This window comes from Aquarana catesbeiana, linkage group LG04 (assembly GCF_042186555.1).
Source record: "Aquarana catesbeiana isolate 2022-GZ linkage group LG04, ASM4218655v1, whole genome shotgun sequence".
Classification (NCBI taxonomy): Eukaryota; Metazoa; Chordata; class Amphibia; order Anura; family Ranidae; genus Aquarana; species Aquarana catesbeiana.
Window position 1 is genome coordinate 76,832,209 of NC_133327.1, and position 17,427 is coordinate 76,849,635.

The 17,427-nt window shown below is 41.6% G+C and overlaps 1 protein-coding gene across 1 annotated transcript in view; it reads left to right on the plus strand.

Moving 5' to 3' along the window:
- MATN3 (matrilin 3) overlaps positions 1-17,427 on the plus strand; it is a 30,832-nt gene extending 13,405 nt beyond the window's left edge. The window contains exons 3-6 of the mRNA XM_073628880.1: positions 5,765-5,887; positions 7,714-7,836; positions 14,569-14,691; positions 17,210-17,427. Of these exons, the coding sequence (XP_073484981.1) occupies positions 5,765-5,887; positions 7,714-7,836; positions 14,569-14,691; positions 17,210-17,427 (587 nt within the window). The remainder of the gene's footprint in view (positions 1-5,764; positions 5,888-7,713; positions 7,837-14,568; positions 14,692-17,209) is intronic.

A 17,427-nucleotide genomic window follows, 5' to 3' on the forward strand; every position in this document is an offset into this window, starting at 1 on the left:
GCAAGTCAGGATTAATAATTTCACGCCAGGATCACCTCAACTGAATGTATTGTTGTCTCCCTGGTGCTAGGGTTTGGGGTTTCCACCAGGCATGTGGTGGACCGGGTTGATAAATTACTGGGAGGGGCAGGGCATGACCCAGATGTCTTGGTTCGCGTTGCAACCAATGACAGAATACATGGAAGGTGGAGGCTCCTTATGAATCAATTTAATGAACTAGGCTGCAAGTTAAAGGGAAGGACCTCCAAGGTGATATTATCTCATATATTGCCTGTGCCATGCGCAACACAGGAAAGGCAGGGGGAGATTAGAGAGCTGAATGCATGGCTAAAGACCTGGTGTAGGGAGCAGGGATTTGGGGTTCTAGAGCACTGGGCTGACTTTTCTTTGGGGTGCAACCTATATGCTAAAGATGGTTTGCACCTGAATGGAAGGGGGTCTGCTGTGCTGGGGAAGAAGTTTATGGGAAGGCTGGAGAATTATTTAAACTAGGATTAAGGGGGGAGGGTGAACTAGAATTCCATCGGGCAGACAGGTCAGTTAAGGGTCAGACATTAATGGACGGTGGAATGGGGATAGATGGGGGGAGGGTTATGGCAGGTGACAAGAAAGTTCCCACGTTGCAAACAGCCATTGGAAATTATAGTGCCATTTGTACTACTAAACAAAATATGAAAAACACTAGAGCACAATGTAATAATGCATTAAAGTGTTTGTTCACCAATGCCAGAAGTCTGCCAAGCAAAATAGGTGAGTTGGAAGCTCTGGTGCATGAGGAGAGCTATGATGTAATCAGTATTGCTGAAACCTGGCTTCATTCTTCACATGACTGGGCTATTAATATTCCTGCTTATGACTCTTTCTGAGAGACAGGGGAAAAAGGAAAGGTGTCAGGGTCTGTCTCTATGTCTAAAGTGATCTCAAAGTAAGTGTGAAAGAGGACCTGGTTGATGGAGAATGTGATGAGTCTGAAGCATTATGGGTGGAACTGCATATAGATGTGCGTAGTTCAAAGTTAATCATTGGAGTTTGTTATAGACCACCCAATGTTATTGAGGAGGTGGAGACTTAGCTCCTTGCACAGATGGAAAGGGCTGCAAGGGCTGGGATGGTGATAATAATGGGGGATTTTAATTATCCAGAAATTGACTGGAGTAGTGGTACTGCTGGGACAGTTAAAGGGCAAAAATGTATAAACCCAATACAGTACAATTTAATGGTCCAGTTTATTGAGGCCCCAACTAGGAATGATGCTCTGTTGGACCTGGTAATCTCAAACCATGCAGAGCTTATTACTAATGTTTATAAAGGAACATCTTGGTAGCAGTGACCATAACATGATTTCATTTAATGTTAGCTGTAAGCAAAAAACACATATGGGAAAGACAAAAACACTTAACTTCAAGAGAGCAAAATTTTCAAGGACGAGGGCTTCTCTCCAGGACTTGGACTGGGAGGGAATATTGGCATCAATGGGCACAGAACAGAAATGGGAATTCTTCAAAGTGACTGTTTGTGAACTCACTGCAAAGTATATTCCCATGGGCAATAAGTTTAAAAGGCTAAAAATAAAACCTATGTGGCTCACGGCCAAAGTTAAAAAAGCTATAAACAATAAGATAAGAGCTTTTTCAAAATATGAAAATGAAGGAACACTAGTGTTGTTTAAATGTTACAAAGAATATAACAGAATATGTAAAAAGGAAATCAAGGACGCAAAAACTCAAAACGAACGACAGATTGCAAAAGATAGTAGGACAAACCCCCAAAAAATTCTTCAAATATATTAATAGTAAAAAGGTCAGGTCTGAACATGTAGGTCCTTTACAAAATAATCCTGAGTGGGTGACGGGGACAAAGAGAAGGCTAATTTATTAAATACTTTCTTCAGCTCTGTGTATACAAAGGAGCATGGGGGAGCTCATGTCCATAATGGGGGTGGTATTGACACAGCCCCAAATGATCCACAATGGCTCAAAATGGATATGGTCCAGAAATATTTAGACAGAATAAAGGTGGATAAAGCACCTGGACCTGATGGCATCCACCCACAGATCCTAAAAGAATTGAGCTCTGTAATTTCAAAGCCACTGTATCTAATTTTTAGGGTCTCATTATTGACGGGAATAGTACCACTGAATTGGTGTAGGGTCAATGTGGAACAAAGTCTTTACCAAGTAACTATAGACCTGTTAGTTTAACTTCTTGGGAAGATACTGAAGAGTTTAATAAAAGACCACATAGACGAGTTCTTGCTGGAAAAAAATATTTTAAGCAACAGCCAGCATGGATTTATGAAAGACAGTAGTTGTCCAACAAACCTGATTTCTTTTCATGAAGAGATAAGTAAAACCTTGGACAGAGGGGTGGCTGTTGACATGGTATACTTGGATTTTGCAAAAGCGCTTGATACAGTTCCCCACACATGGCTAATGTGTAAGGTAAAGTCTACAGGCTTGGAAAGATCAGTTTGTAAATGGATAGAAAACTGGCTAAAAGACAGAATTCAGAGAGTAGTGGTTAATGATTCTTACTCTGAATGGTCTAAGGTTATCAGTGGTGTACCCCAAGGTTCAGTGTTGGGACCCTTACTTTTTAATAACGTTATAAATGATATTGGGTCTGGGATTAAAAGTAACATGTCTGTCTTTGCAGATGACACCAAGCTATGCAGTGGAATAACTTCCTTACAGGATGTCTCCAATTTACAAGCCGACCTCAATGCACTGTCTAAATGGGCGACTATGTGGCTAATGAGATTTAATGTTAATAAATGTAAAGTTATGCACTTGGGGGCTAAGAATATGCATCATACATACTAGGGGGAGTACAACTGGGGGAATCAATGGTGGAGAAGGATCTGGGGGTTTTGGTAGATCATAAGCTCAATAATAACATGCAATACCAAGCTTTCAAAACGAGCAAAGTCCTTTCTTGTATTAAGAGAGGTAATGACTCCAGAGAGAGAAATATAATTTTGCCCCTGTACAAATCATTAGTAAGACCTCATCTGGAATATTCAGTTCAGTTTTGGGCACCAGTTCTCAAAAAGGATATCAGGGAACTGGACAAAATGCAGAGAAGGGAAACCAAACTGATAAGAGGCATGGAGGAGATCAGCTATGAGGAAAGATTAGAGGAACTGAATGTATTCCCTCTTGAGAAGAGGAGATTAAGGGGGGATATGATCAACATGTGTAAATACATAGGGGGTCCATATAGTGAACTTGGTGTTGAGTTATTCAATTTACGGTCAACACTGAGGACAAGGGGGCACTCTTTATGTCTAGAGGAAAAGAGATTTCATCTCCAAATACGAAAAGGTTCCTTCACAGTAAGAGCTGTGAAAATGTGGAATTGACTCCCTCCAGAGGTGGTTCTGGCCAGCTCAGTAGATTGTTTTAAGAAAGGCCTGGATTCTTTCCTAAAATGTACATAATCTAACTGGGTACTAACATGTATAGGTAAAGTTGATCCAGGGAAAATCAGATTGCCTCTCTGGGATCAGGAAGGAATTTTTTCCCCTGCTGTAGCAAATTGGATCATGCTTTTCTGGGGGGGTATAGGATTGGGTATATGGGATTGTATGCTATTTTTTATATTATTTTATTTATTTATTTTTTTTATGGTTGAACTAGATGGACTTGTGTCTTTTTTGAACCTGACTAACTATGTAACTATGTAAGTGCACAGTAAATTATAAACATCTTATTTTTTAATGATTGATTTATGAATGAACTCATTCGAAATTAACTCTGTTTTTTGGGGGTTTTTTTATGGAAAGTAAAGCATGCATTTGGTGACCACATATTTCAAGTTGTTATTACAGTGTTTATCTTAAAGTGCTTATTGATGTTTGCCATTTTTACATAAATCCTCTTCCATAGTACAGGCGGTCCCCGAGTTATAAACATCCGACTTACATATAACTCATACTTACAAACAGAGGATGACAACAGAAAGTGAAAGTTAATCTACCCCTAGGAAGGGAAATTCACTCCTGTAAGAGTTTTTATGGGAAAAAGATGTCTCCACTGAAGCTTTATCATTAATCCTTGTTTCCATGACAACCCAAAATTTTCAAGATCCAATTGTCACAGGGACAGAAAGTGAGGTGAAATCTTCTGAACAGGGACACAGACAGCAAAACAAATGTTACAGGGGTGTTAACCCTTCCCTATGCTATCTATCCAAAATGTAAAACTATTTATTTGGCTGGAGTTACATTTAAAAGAAAAATCAACTTAGGAACAAACCTACAGAACACACCTTGTTTTGTAACATGGGGACTGCCTGTAATTTTGTATTAAATATAGAAATTTGTATGTTAGCCACTAGATGGAGCAAATGTTTGCTCTGCCTCCCTTCTTTTTTTTTCTCAAAAAAGGATTTTTATTGAAATACAACAAGGTAATGTACATGTGCATACAAAAAGAACAAGCGACACATATGTCATTCCAGTGTAACATTATATCATATGCCTCCCTTCTTAACAGTTGTTGTAATAAAATGTTTTAACCCCAATGGAACTGAATTGTTTTCATTGTGTCAGAAGACTCATTGGCCGTAATTTACTAAGTGCATTTTTACTTTGCAAGGAAATTTTAATTCAGCTTAGTAAATGAAAATGTAAGTAAGTGTAGGCTTAGTAAATTAAATACTTACGTAAGTGAAAATTCATTTTGCACAGAGTACCCAATTATGTGCAAGAAACAGTTTAGAAAAACAGGTTTTTGGATTGCACGATTGAATGAATAAAGTCAGCATAGCTTTCCCACATTCACAAAGCTAAGAGAAAATTTCCTTTGCAAAGTGAGCATGCTCCATTCCTTTCAGGGTCATTGATTTGTATGGTATGGAGCAGCTGTAAGAACAACCATTGTGTAGCACTATGAAGTATGAAGTGGAGCTTGAGTATGCAAAGAACAAATCTGGCTAACTTTATGTACATAAATATTATTATAGAGATAAAATATTAAAGTGGAGTTCCACCCAAAAATGAAACTTCTGCTTTTCGGAATCCCCCCCCCCTCCGGTGTCACATTTGGCACCTTTCGGGGGGGGGAGCAGATACCTGTCTATTCCAGGTATTTGCTCCCACTTCCGGGCATAGATAGCTGTAGTATCCGCGAATATCTACGCCATGTCCGGCGCCTCCTCCGTACCCCCCGCTGTCTTCTGGGAGACACACAGGTCCCAGAAGACAGCATGGACCAGTGGGATCATGCAGCGCAACTTGCGCATGCGCAGTAGGGAACCAGGCTGTGAAGCCACAAGGCTTCACTTCCTGATTCCCTTACAGAAGATGGTGGCGCCTCCACCCGAGATCCGAGGGATCCATATTTTAAAAGTCAGCAGCTGTAGTATTTGTAGCTGCTGACTTTAGAAACGGAACTCCACTTTAATAACAGAAACAGGTAGAAATCTGCAACAAAGTTTGCAATACATAGATTACTCAGAGGGGATTGTTTTTTTCTCAGCAAAAGTTACTTTTAAATATATTATACTGTAGTATAGAATAGTATATCCTGTTTTGATAATATCAGTCATTTCCCATTCCCAAACTACATAATCTGTGGCTACAGAGATCCTCAAATGTTTCTTGAATCAGAATTAATTGTTTCACTGTAATTTGATGGATCCATGGTTGGACAGATCATTGCAGTAGTTTTTACTCCAGTGTACAAATTAAGACTTTATGATCCCTTTAAACAATACATGTAAGTGTATCCACAACAATGTTGATTGTGTCTTTACACCACAGGCATTGATGTGTGCGCTCTGGGGAGACATGACTGTGAGCAAATCTGTGTGTCCACTGCTACCTCCTATCAGTGCAAATGTCGTGCTGGATACTCTCTCAACCCAGACAAGAAGACATGTTCACGTAAGTCTGAAGCATTTACACCCAGAGTCCAGCTAACATTTAGAGCAGTGGTTTCCAAACTGCGGCCCGCGGGCCAGATGTGGCCCTTTGCTTGCTTTTATCTGGCCCTTGGGACACTATTTCAGCCACTGATACCATCAATGGTGCACAACACCCCCCCCCCCCACTGACACCAATGAAGGGGCACAATTCCTCCCAATGATACCAATAATGGGGAAAAGATCCTCCCAATGACGCCAAAGATAGGGCACAATTCTTTTCACTGGCATAAAAAATGGGACACTGTTTTTTTCCACTGACATTGGGACCTTTTCTACTCCTCATGGCTATATTCCAGCCCTCCTAAAAGTCTGAAGGACAGTAAACTGGCCCTTTGTTTAGAAAGTTTGAGACCCCTGATTTAGAGTGTAGGCTGGTGTCAACAAGTGGTGTGGCCTCTGAAGTTCATCGCTTTCCCAGGAAGGGAGGCAAATCAGTGGTGCAACAGACCCCAAGGTAATCTTTGGACTATTGGCCTCTCTTACTAGCAATTCTGTCCAGTGGGTAATCTATTTATCCCTCTCTGTGTTGGGCATCTTCTTTCCCCAGTACCCACCTATACCGTTTCCATAACAGCATTTAAATAACCCTGCAGAGCTGTACAGGGGACTCATCAAGAAGTGTCACTGAGGCTCCATGCACACTGGCCTAAAAAACGTTGCTTCTACAGGAGTTTTGTGATCTGCCTGTAGAAGCAGCTATATGTTATCCTATGTGCCCAAGCACATTAGGATGTTAAGAGGCCTATTTTGAGTTTAACGTTGAGGCTCGGTTCACATATGAGCCACATCCGTTGCACAGAAGGGGTCCGGTGCGTGGTGGTTCACCGTTTCAGGCCCGATTTCATCCCGAATTTTGGGCTGAATTCGGATCTGAAATGGACCAAAAAAGGCACACGTTTGCCGACATCGTGGGCGCCCTGGACAGGTAAGTGTCCATATTTTAAAAGTCAGCAGCTGCAGTATTTGTAGCTGCTGACTTTAAAAAAAAAAAATTGGCGGAACTCCGCTTTAAATATAAGGCTAATTAAAAAAAAAAATACATTGATTACATTATTTACATCAAGCTGATATTTTACACACATACACACATATACAGTATCTCACAAAAGTAAGTACACCTCACATTTTTGTAAATATTTTATTATATCTTTTCATGTGACAACACTGAAGAAATTACACTTTGCTACAATGTAAAGTAGTGAGTGTACAGCTTGTATAACAGTGTACATTTGCTTGCTGTCCCCTCAAAATAACTCAACACACAGCCAGTAATGTCTAAACTGCTGGCAACAAAAGTGAGTACACCCCTAAGTGAAAATGTCCAAAATGTCCAAAATCCATAATTTAGGATGCTTTCACACTGAGGAGTTTTTGAAGCATTTTTGTGTTAAAAAAAAGCCACTGAAAAGCTCAAGAAAAATGCTTCCCTTTAATCCCTATGTATGTGTTCACACTGGGGTGATGCGTTTCCGTTGCGGTGCAAAAACATCCTGCTTGCCACATTTTTGGAGCATGTTTAGTGAGTTAAAAAAAAAACAAATAAAATTGGCCTTTCCCATTGAAAGCAAACGCATGTAAAAACACATCAAAACTCACCCGCAATGCGTTTTTGGTGTAGCTTTTGAGTCACAAGTCCGTTAAAAACTGCACCACGAAGGCAGCAAAATCGTTAATCTGTGTGAGAGTAGCCTTATGGATATAATTCAAATCAGTGTATTTTGCAGTAGCATATTAAAAATGGTAATAGAATCACCATAAGCATGTCATTTTATCACTTTTTTTTAGGTGTAGACTTTTGTGCCGATGGAAGACATGACTGTGAACACATATGTGTAGCGACGGCTACATCATACCAGTGCAAGTGCCGCAACGGCTATATTCTTAATCCAGACAAGAAGACCTGTTCACGTAAGAAATTCATTTTAAAGGAAGATAAATATGAATAAACTAACCAATTTGTACAAGCTAGAATTCAACCTGAATTTCAAGCAGTATTAAACCCAAAAACTGAATATACTGTATTGTGGTTTACCAATCCTCAGATGTGGTGGCTACATTGTTTTGTTTTTTTTTAGGCTTTTTTTTACCTTGTAATCCGGCCAGTAACACACTTCCTGTCTTAAGCCTCGTACACACGGTACGATTGTTGGCAGGGAATTGTCTGTTGACAGACTGTTGTCCTAAAATCTTACCATTAGTACACTCCTTTTGACAATTGATGTCCAACGTTCGGCCAACAAATGTTGGATGGCAGGCTAGTAAATTTTTGGCGGACAACGGTCTGTTGTCGCATTTTCATACGGTCAGTACACAGATCAGTCACACAAAAGTCAAAAGTACGAACACGCATGATCGGAATCAAAGCTCACCAAACACGAAATTAGCAGAAGGGGCCCAAAGGGTGGTGCTCAAGAGCTGAAATTCCTTGTAGTACGTCACTACGTTTGTGTTTGTGGCACGACAATTGTGTAACGTTAGTATTTAAGACAAGGTTCTGGCACACGCCCTTAAGACAAAAATCAGACGCTAGGTTGGCCAACAATCGTATCATGTGTACAAGGCTTTAGGGTGTCTCTAGTGTGGATGAAGGACCAACTGAGACACCTTTGGATAGCAGCATTGTCAATCTGTGGAGAGTAGTGTTAGATGAAATAGCAGACTGAAGCCTCATACACACGATCGGGTTTTCCAACGGGAATTGTGTGATGACAGGATGTTTGCTGAAAATTCAACCGTTAGTACGCTCCATCGGACAATTGTCGGATTTTCCGCGGACAAATGTTGGATGGTAGCCTTTAAAATTTTCCGCGGACAAATGTCTGTTGTCGGATTCTTCAATCGTGTGTACACAAGTCCGTCGGACAAAAGTCCAAAGTACAAACACGCATGCTTGGAAGCAAGGACGAGACGGAAGAGGTCAGTCTTGTAAACTAACGTTCATAATGCAGAATTAACGTTCGTGACGTGGCAAATTATGAAATCTCGAAATACAGCGCACAGTCTCTTCTTCTTTAATGGGATAATAATGAAGCTGCTTTGCTGGTGATACTGATGGAGTTATTGCAAACGAATTTTCAAAGGCTTTTTTTTTCTAGTGATATCAAGAATAATATTATTATGCTTTTTTTTTTTTTTTTTTTTTATTTGGGCAAGTTACCACAACACCATTATCCTGTAGTTTTTAAGATCAAAGATACAACTATGTTGGTGTCCCTTGTCAATTTTACATTGTATTTTTTTAAAATGTAACTGCCTACTCCCAAACTGTCATTTGAAGTAAAACACATAGCCAAGAAGTATTCTCCATAATTGTTTTATTGTGCATTAAAAAAAAGAAAACAAATAAAATTAGACATGCAATCTGCCAATAGAATGTAACCAAAAAGTGCATTCTATGCATCCAAAATTATAGAAAATATACCAAATCAAATCATTATTCAACCAAAAAATAAAATAAAAGCCTCATGCATGTGTCCTGCTTCTTAATATAGGGGGTCAACAATGCCAAGAGTTGGTGAAAGCAGGGGTCGGTCATCAGGAGATAATTCCGAAAATCATCCGGATTATTCTCCTGGAACTCCCGCAGCAAAGGCATATGACATAATTGGTCACTATTAATAAAGCAACCAAATTTTGGTCCAAGAAATCCTCCCCCTCCTGTTCCTGGACTGGAATTGGGTCAAAGCAATAACTCCAAGCCCAATAATAAATAACATGTTATCTTCTCCGAGTCTGCAACATGGCTGGTTGACGAATGGCCATTCAGAAACAAACTGAAAAGCACAAAATTAAAACCGCGAAATGGAAAGTGCGAATCAACACTCACCAAACTTTTACTAACATTAAAATTAGCAGTAGGAGTTCACAGAGTGGCGCTAAAGAGCTGAAAAACCACGTAGTACGTCACTACGTTCGTGTTTGTTGGCCGACAATTCCAAGGCCAACGCCCTTCGGACAAAAGTCTGAGGTTTTGTCTGTGGAAAATCCGATCGTGTGTTCGAGACTTTAGATGGACTTGACTAAAGAATTAAAGCTGAACATCTAACACTTTTTAAGCAGTTACAGTAACAGGATTTTTTTTTTTTTTGATATGAAGCTTTTACATAAATGAACAACTTGGTCGGTGTGAGGAAGTTAAAAAATACCAGACTTGCTGGCCAGATCAATGGGTGACAATAAAAGAAAAAAGCCTAAAAAAAGGGAAATCTAATGTATCCACAACATCTAAGAATTGATAAACTGCAGTATATTACATTTTTGGTTTTGGGTTTTACGGCTTTCAGTGATTTTGTTAAAGTGAAACTAAACTCCCAAAAATGCTCACCTCCACCTTCCAGCGATGCAGCCATTACACCCCTCATGGGCTGCTGTCATCTTTGCCCCTGGCTACTTCTGGGGGCTGTGTTTTGGACCTCTTGATTGGCCAGTTGCTGGTGACGTCAGCCTGCACATGCACAAAGGAGTCAGTCATTCCAGCACAGCAGGAGTGTGCCGGGAATGTGCAAACTCAGTGTACATAGCATACTACGGGCATAGCATGTCTCTGCAATAAAGAGCTGTCTGTTCACAGGTTTTGACGTTATGTTTAGTCCCACTTTAAGAGCCTGTATCGCTTGGCTTGGGCTTGTGTCAATGGCATGACTTTGTCATCAGTTTGAGACACTTCAGAGATCATTCAGGATCTACTGACAGGTGCATTTGACTTGCAGAGGACCTCCTTCTGACCTGCATTTGACTTGCAGAGGACCTCCTTCTGACCTGCATTTGACTTGCAGAGGACCTCCTTCTGACCTGCATTTGACTTGCAGAGGACCTCCTTCTGACCTGCATTTGACTTGCAGAGGACCTCCTTCTGACCTGCATTTGACTTGCAGAGGACCTCCTTCTGACCTGCATTTGACTTGCAGAGGACCTCCTTCTGACCTGCATTTGACTTCCAGATTACCTCCTTCTGACCTGCATTTGACTTGCAGATTACCTCTTTCTGACCCGCATTTGACTTGCAGAGGACCTCCTTCTAACCTGTATTTGACTTGCAGAGGACCTCCTTCTGACCTGCATTTGACTTGCAGAGGACCTCCTTCTAACCTGCATTTGACTTGCAGAGGACCTCCTTCCGACTTACTTCAAGTAGGTTTTAGAATTGGATTGGATTGCAAAACCCATCTGATGGGAATAAGAGCTCATTGGTACAGGCCTTTAAAGTGTTTCTAAATTAATTTCCCTTTTCTGCCTTCCCTGTTTGTTTTGGTGGAGGATGTGAACATATAACTTCCAATAGGGATGAATGTTCTGTTGAAAACTGGCTAAGAGAGAATTTCCCCAATGACGAGATTATCTCTCATTTTCTGTTGTCTCTAGACAGTAAGAAAAAAAAAACTGCCAGGGGTTTCAAAGAGTATCTAAACCCAAGAACAAAAATTGAATATATTGCAGCTTATCCACCATTAGATGTGATGACTGCATTAGGTTTCTTTCTTCAGGCTTTTTTCTTTTATTTTCCAACTATCAACACTCTTCCTGTCTTATGCCACGTACACACGACCGGACTTTCCGGCAGAAAAGGTCAGACGGAATGAATCTGTCGGACATTCCGATCATGTGTGGGCTTCATCGGACCTTTTCTGTCGAAAAATCTGACGGACCTTAGAAATAGAATATGTTTCAAATCTTTCCTACGGACTCGATTCCTATCGAAAAAAATGTTCGTCTGTATACTAGTCCGACAGACCGAAAACGACGCAAGAGCAGCTATTGACTACTAGCTATTGAACTTCCTTTTCTAGTCCGGTTGTACGTCATCACATACGACATCATGTCAGCTGTAACCAGCTGGGCTGCCTTTTTTTTCAGGACTTTTCAGGTTTGTCCCTTAAGCCGGTGGATGATTGTTTCTGTCAGCCACTGGGAGAATATTCCACCAATATTGTGGGAGTATTGATTACTAGATTATAAATAATTATCTGACCCTAGCCAATCCCTGGGAGGCTGGCTCAGAAAGTGTGGTTGGGGAGAAGTTAAATGTTTGGGAGAATATGATCAGATGTCTCTTTTCCCGTGAGGCTTCCCCCCTGGGAAGGGGGCATGTGTGTGTGTCCCAGAGAAATTACTGCTGCTAGGTCTCTGCAGGTGCCATGTGCTGGGAACCTGAAAGATACTACCTGTAGAAGCTGGGTTGGAGAAGGAAACCTTCAGTAAAGAGTGTTACATGAGAGCTGGATAGGAGCTGCTGCCTAAACATTGTGAATAGGACCTTTCACCCTTAGCTCCAAGTTCTAAAGTGTTCTTTGAGGGTAAGACAACAGAAGTTGCTGCTTAAAGTGTTACTAAACCCACAACAGTAAAATCAGTCTGTATATGCAGTAAAGCATGTTTGTTGTACTCACTGTGGAACCTAAGGGTTTAATCCTCTGAATTGTGTCACAAGGCTGTTTGATCCTGTGTTCTCTGATCTTCCCCTTCTTTTACTGTCCCCAATCCATCTACAGATAGAACAGAGCCCTGGGAGGCACTTTGCACATGCTCAGTTTGGTGTGTACTGCTAGAGTTTTTATTTCTTTGGGCGAGTGCATGTAATCAGCACAGGGCTAATAAGCACTGTCCAGACAGAAGGTCAGGGATCATGCAGCCTCATAGGACAGTCAAAGGAGAATGAAAACTCCTCCTACAAGAATTAACCAGTGCTCGGTCAGACACTGATAGAAGCCATGAGACTGCTATATACTGTTGATGACAAAAGGTATTTAGCAGTTTATATTTACTAAAATAATTGCATTCACATGTTCTGTGTACAGTGGGAGACCAGATATAGTGAATGCAGGGTCCTGGGTTTAGTAACACTTTAAGGATTGTGACTGCTCTCATAAAGTCTCAGATTAACTGGCTGCCTCCTCTTTCTTCAGCATTATTTTTGAGGTTGCTACTATGGGACCAAATATTGCTGAGGCAGGAATTTCCCAAGAAGCTGTCCTCTAAAGTCTCGTGCACACTATCGGATTTTCCGTAGACAAAACCTCTGATTTTTGTCCGAAGGTCGTTGGCCCCTAAACTTGTCTTGCATACAAACGGCACACAATTGTCGGCCAAGAAACCCGAATGTAGTGACATACTAGATGTACTATGAGCCGATTAGGAAGTTCAATTGTCATGCGCCATCCTTTGGTCTCCTTCTGCTAATTTTGTGTTAGTAGAAGTTTGGTGAGTGTTGAATCACGTTTTTCATATTGCGCTTTTCATTTCACGCTTTTCAGTTCGTGCTTTTCAGTTCCTTTCTGAACAGCCATTCGTCAACCAGCCATGTTGTGGATCGGAGGAGATAATGTGTTATTTATTATTGGCCCTGATGTTATTGCTTTGACTCAAGTCCTGTCCAGGAGGAAGAGGATTTCTTGGACCAAAAATTGGTTGCTTTAATAATCGTGACCAATTATGTCATATGGCTTTGTTGTGGGAGCTCCAGGAGAATATTCCGGATGATTTTCGGAATTATCTCCGGATGACGGACCCCTGCTTTCACCAACTCTTGGCATTGTTGACCCCCTATATTAAGAAGCAGGACACATGCATGAGGATTTTATTTTTTGGTTGAATAATGATTAGATTTGTTATATTTTCTATATTTTTGGATGCATAGAATGCACTTTTTGGTTAAGTTCTATTGGCAGATAGCATGTCTAATTTTATTTGTTTTCTTTTTTAATGCACAATAAAAAAATTGTGTAGAATAATACTTGGCTATGTGTTTTACTTCAAATGACAGTTTGGGAGTAGGCAGTTACATTTTAAAAAATACATTTTTTATTTATTTATTTTTTTTATTATATCTATACACAAACATTTTGCCTTTCATTTCTATTTTAAACTGAATGGCTTGTTTTACAAGGTAAGGGTTTACAATCAATTTCATTTTATTAAAAATACCTTACCTTTTCAGACTACAGCCACTGGAATTTTCTGTAAAACTCTATGCAATATGGCAACCTAGAGGCCTTTTGTACACAGTTGGTGTACAGAAATTCCTCTAGAAAAGTCATATGCTGCTTGGGTGATTGGCTCACTGATTTTCCCAGAAGTCTGCACTTTGAGCATTCTCTGCAATAGGAATTATATTTTTGGTGAGATGCTCCCTTAAGGGTTAATTACTTCAAAAGGGATGCAGACGCCGCAGCTTTCCTCATTAGAACTAGGAAAGTGCATCATCTTATTATATCAAACACAGACGCACCCATTTAGGAATCAGTATTCTAGGAACATAGTGAAACATACAGCTTTTTCTTAAGAACAGAAACAGGTAGAAATCTGCAACAAAGTTTGCAATACATAGATCACTCAGAGGGGATTGTTTTTTTCTCAGCAAAAGTTACTTTTTAAATATATTATACTGTAGTATAGAATAGTATATACTGTTTTGATAATATCAGTCATTTCCCATTCCCAAACAACACAATCTGTGGCTACAGAGATCCTCAAATGTTTCTTGAATCAGAATCGTTTCACTGTAATTTGATGGATCCATGGTTGGACAGATCATACGGCATGCAGTAGTTTTTACTCCAGTGTACAAATTAAGACTTTATGATCCCTTTAAACAATACATGTAAGTGTATCCACAACATTGTTGATTGTGTCTTTACACCACAGGCATTGATGTGTGTGCTCTGGGGAGACATGACTGTGAGCAAATCTGTGTGTCCACTGCTACCTCCTATCAGTGCAAATGTCGTGCTGGATACTCTCTCAACCCAGACAGGAAGACATGTTCACGTAAGTCTGAAGCATTGTGGGTGGCATGTATTTACAACCAGAGTCCAGCTACCATTTAGAGCAGTGATCTCCAAACTGCGGCCCGGGGGCCAGATGCGGCCCTTTGCTTGCTTTTATCCGGCCCTTGGGACACTATTTCAGCCACTGATACCAACAATGGTGCACACCCCCCCCCCCCGACACCAATGAAGGGGCACAATTCCTCCCAATGACACCAATAATGGGGCAAAGATCCTCCCAATGACGCCAAAGATAGGGCACAATTCTTTCCACTGGCATCAAAAATGGGGCACTGTTTTTCTCCACTGACATTGGGACCTTTTCTACTCCTCGGCCATATTCCGGCCCCCCCCCCCCAGAAGTCTGAAGGACAGTAAACTGGCCCTTTGTTTAGAAAGTTTGAGACCCCTGATTTAGAGTGTAGGCTGGTGTCAACAAGTGGTGTGGCCTCTGAAGTTCATCGCTTTCCCAGGAAGGGAGGCAAATTAGTGGTGCAACAGACCCCAAGGTAATCTTTGGACTATTGGCCTCTCTTACTAGCGATTCTGTCCAGTGGGTAATCTATTTATCCCTCTCTGTGTTGGGCATCTTCTTTTCCCAGTACCCACCTAGAAGCAGCTATATGTTATCCTATGTGCCCAAGCATATTAGGATGTTAAGAGGCCTATTTTGAGTTTAACGTTGAGGCTCGGTTCACATATGAGCCGCATCCATCGCACAGCAGGGGTCCGGTGCGTGGTGGTTCACCGTTCCAGGTCCAATTTCAGCTTGGGCTGAATTCGGACCAGAAACGGACCAAAAAAGCACACGTTTTTCCTGCAAAACGCACCAGACCTGCTGCGGAGATGTGTGAACTGGCTCCATAGAGAGCCAGTCACATTCTCCTGCTATGAATTGGATGCAGGGAAATCCGCATCCAATTCACATAGGTGTGAACCCAGACTTAGAGGCTGAAAAAAAAAAAAAAACTTCTGTTTCGCGTTTATGATTGGAGCTCCCTGGCAGAAAAAACGTAAAACTCTCCTAAACTCGTCCAAACTTTGTACCAAAAAATGCTCTATATGAGCGTTTTTTTACTCCCGAGAGGACAGACATTTTTTTAAGCCCAGTAGCATGGAGCCTTAACCAATCCAGTAGCTGGTCTGCAGCAGAATCAAGGTCTCAATAAATCATTCAACATGCTGGACATTTTTAGTAGTGACAGTAGTGTGATCAGGGCCACCATCAGGGGGGTACAGCCGTCACAACTGTAAGGGGCCCCGGGGCCCGAGGGGCCCGCCCGGGCCAGAAGAAGGTAGGACAGGTGAAGGGGAGCTGTGCTGTGCAGTACAGAAACGATCTCGGCTGATTCTGCTCTCTGTGGCATTGAGCTCAGACATTAAGCTCTTTACTGCCACCTCTGGCTACTATGTGTATGTGCACCCCTCATGTGATTTGTACTGTGCTGCTCAGCAACATGTCAGCTTTGTGAAAACGTGCTGGGACTAGGTAGGAAGACCTTCTTTACAAGTAGGGGCTGTGAGGGAAAGGGAGGGGGACTGTTTGTGGACAGGGAGGGGCCAGAGCCTTGAGCGTTTACAGGTTTGTGTATGTGAGGGGCTGGCATATATACAGGTGTGTGTGTGTGTGTGGGGGGGGGGGCTGGCATATATACGGGTGTGTGTGGGAGGGGGGCTGACATATATACAGGTGTGTGGGGGGGTGCTGACATATATATACAGGTGTGTGTGTGGGGGGGGTGACATATATACAGGTGTGTGGTGGGTGAGGCGCTGACATATATACAGGTGTGTGTGGGGGGAGCTGGCATATATACAGGTGTGTGGGGAGGGGCGCTGACATATGTACAGGTGTGTGGGGGGCTGACATATATACAGGTGTGTAGGGGGGGCGCTGACATATGTACAGGTGTGTGGGGGGCTGACATATATACAGGTGTGTGGGGGGCTGACATATATACAGGTGTGTGTGGGGGGAGCTGGCATATATACAGGTGTGGGGAGGGCTGACATATGTACAGGTGTGTGGGGGGGCACTGACATATATACTGGATTGCAGGGGGGGGCACTGACATATATACTGGATTGCGGGGGGGGGCTGAATGCGTACAGGTGAGGTGGCCGGTGTGCAGATTCAGTAGGATGGCCCGTGGGGAATTTGGTGGTCAGGCTCGGGGGGGCAGACCTAAAGCTGTGTAAGGGGCCCAAAAATTTTGGATGGCTGCCCTGAGTGTGATAAGACTGTAGTGGAGGTAATGGGAGGAAGGGTGGGCCTGGCCCTTATCTTTTTTTGACCAGTGTGATCTTCCACTGAGAAAATACAGCAGAGAGGACCCATAGGGGATTGCCCGAGTCTACCCAAAATGGAGAGGTCAGTTTTGGGTGAACTTGCTCCATTTTCGCAGTTTTTAACATGTAAGATTCTTTATAAATTATCTAAGCTGTCTGAGAGAAATACAATATGCAGCCTTTAACCCTTCCTTTCCTTTCTCTCATTCTTCTTGTTTTTTTTATTATAGAGGAAGCACGGAGGGTTGTACAACAAGAGGACCCTTGCAAATGTGAAAGTCTGATTGCTTTCCAAAGCAAAGTGAACACTTACATTGAATCTTTGACTTCAAAACATATCCTTTACCTGATATATTTTTGTTTCTTTAAAACAGGCATATATCTGCAATCTGCATATGTTAGGCACCACATTCTAATAATATCTGAAGATATTAGATCAGACACATAA